Here is a 2,047-nt window from a genome sequence, read left to right as displayed (position 1 = left end):
GCGTTCCCACCGGAACCCCGCACGAAAGTGCAATCCTCCCTTGGGGACCTCCTGTTGTCTCGCTTTACTCAGAGAGCTCAGCCTAAATGAAATATAAAAATAATAATTCTAAAGGAAAAGAAAGGCTGCTGCCTCCGGGATGGCTCCAGTGCCCAAAGTCTCTCCATGTCTCGCTCGTCTGCTGGCCTCTCCGACGCGTTCCCACCCTCGTCCCTCCACGGGATCCAGGAGTTGAATCGCAGCTCTCCAAAGCGAATTCCCCAGCTGGCAACCTGACTCCTCACCGCCATCCTTTCCCATCCTCCTAGAACGCAAATGACCACCAGGAGGCCAGGAACAAAACATTTAAATATTGCATTTATTAAGGAAATGTTAAATAAGAAAAAAGTCAAAACGGTATCACGAATGTCAAGAGCACTTTTGTAGCGTAAACCGTGCAGTCATCAGCTACAAGTTCTATTCCGGGTCTTTGCCCGGGGCCAGCTGGGGCGCGAGCCCTTTTACAAAGACCCAGTTGAAAAATGCAATAAAAGAAACAAATCATTCCCTTCACAGTCACAGGCTCCCCTCCCCCCACCCCTTCCTCACGAAGACAAAACTCCAACCCCCTGCAGGCAAACAAGCCACTAGGGCAGAAAAGGACTTATCAAATATTTGTATTCAAGCAAACAAACACAAAATCCCTTTATGTTACAATCAATCAAAGGCATTAATCGCCTCTCCCGCCCAAGCTGGGAGGCAGGCGAATGCGGGCAAGTGGGCGCTAATCCAGACACGAATTTGTGTGTTTCCATGAGGATGATTGAATGTATCCGCGGGTCACTTTTCCGCCAGGCCGCCAGGCAAGGGTGCCCATCAATGCCCCTACCCGCCGTCTCTTCCTGCCCCAGAGTTTGGCCCACCTGCGGGGGGAGAAGGGCTTTCGCTCTTGGGCTCTCCCCGCATCCACGCTAGCGGCAGCTTCCAAAGTTCTGCACCCTCGTCGCCCTCGTGCTACTTGCTTCTGCAGCAAGTCCAGTGTTAGGGCGATCTCCTCCTCAAGCCAGGCTTGGGGACTTTCAGAGAGTGAGCAAGAGAGCTTCATCCCGAAAGTCAGACGTGAAGAGAAATAACTGACTCTGACAGGTTTGCCTCGCCCAGTCTCGGATGGTGAGGGGGCGCGGCCCGGCTGGTGAAGTGGGGAGGCGTGGGGCGGCTGCCGCGGGGGCCGGAGGGCCGGTTAGTAGGGCCCCACGACCACAGCCTCCACCTCTTTTGACGGTCTCCGGTCTTTCACCAGGAAGTTGATCATACCCTCAGATTTGATAAGAAGGTTGCAGCCGAGAAAGAAGATGCCGAAGACCACCGTAAGCGAGAGCACGCACATGACAGCGATCTGCACCACGCGCATGATGTACAGGCTGCGCTCGTCAGGGCCACCCTCCTCAAAGCCGTCGTCGGTGACCACCGATGCCTGGGTGCAGCAGCGCACTGCGCGCTCCAGCGCCTCGCTGCTGTTGGCCAGGAACAGGCCCGCCACATCGGTCTGGTTGCCCAGCGCCAGATTCATCGCGGGAGCGGGCGGGCGCCCCGGGAGGCGCGGGCAGGAGCGGTGGGGAAGGCGGCGGCGGGGTAGAAACAGGTGCCCGGCTGAGCGCTCACTCGCAGACTTGCGCGCGCGTGGGGCTGCTCGCTCTCTCCTTCCAAAGTCCCGGCGTGGTGAGAGTTTCCCAAGAGCCTTTCTGACGCGTGCAGCAGCCTGTTCAGTGCGGTCTGCTCCAGTCCGGGCGGTGCTCGTTCCTGGCGCTCGCTCTACTGGGGGCTTTTAGAACTTAGCGGGGCTGGGCCAGCGAAGCCGTGGGAGGGCGGACGGCGGAGGTAGCGAGGCTGCCACGAGCAAACAGCGACCTCTCCCGGTAGCGCAGTCGCTCTGCTCCAGCTGCTGTTGGGCGTTGGGGAAGCGAAGGAGCGAGCCTCCTGGTCTTGCTCTCCTTCTTTCGCGTCTTTTCAGCTGCGAAGACTTGGCAGAGGTCACTGTACTTTCCTGGCTTGATGGATGATCAAAGAC

At 57.8% G+C, this 2,047-nt stretch overlaps 1 protein-coding gene across 1 annotated transcript; it reads right to left on the bottom strand.

Annotated features, from left to right (window-relative positions):
- Positions 1-331: 331 nt before the first annotated feature.
- On the bottom strand, positions 332-1,813 carry RPRM (reprimo, TP53 dependent G2 arrest mediator candidate). Its single transcript, XM_012724912.1, has one exon. The coding sequence runs from the start codon at positions 1,547-1,549 to the stop codon at positions 1,220-1,222; it is 330 nt and encodes a 109-aa protein (XP_012580366.1). The 5' UTR covers positions 1,550-1,813; the 3' UTR covers positions 332-1,219.
- Between the last annotated feature and the right edge of the window lie 234 nt (positions 1,814-2,047).

This window comes from Condylura cristata, unplaced genomic scaffold (assembly GCF_000260355.1).
Source record: "Condylura cristata isolate star-nosed mole 26May11 unplaced genomic scaffold, ConCri1.0 scaffold00002, whole genome shotgun sequence".
NCBI classification, from domain to species: Eukaryota; Metazoa; Chordata; class Mammalia; order Eulipotyphla; family Talpidae; genus Condylura; species Condylura cristata.
The sequence above is the reverse complement of the archived record's forward strand: the minus strand, read 5'-3'. Positions and strand labels throughout refer to the sequence as shown.

Coding starts and splice junctions, on each gene's coding strand:
- RPRM (XM_012724912.1), bottom strand. CDS start 1,549: ATGAATCTGGCGCTGGGCAACCAGACCGATGTGGCGGGCCTGTTCCTG.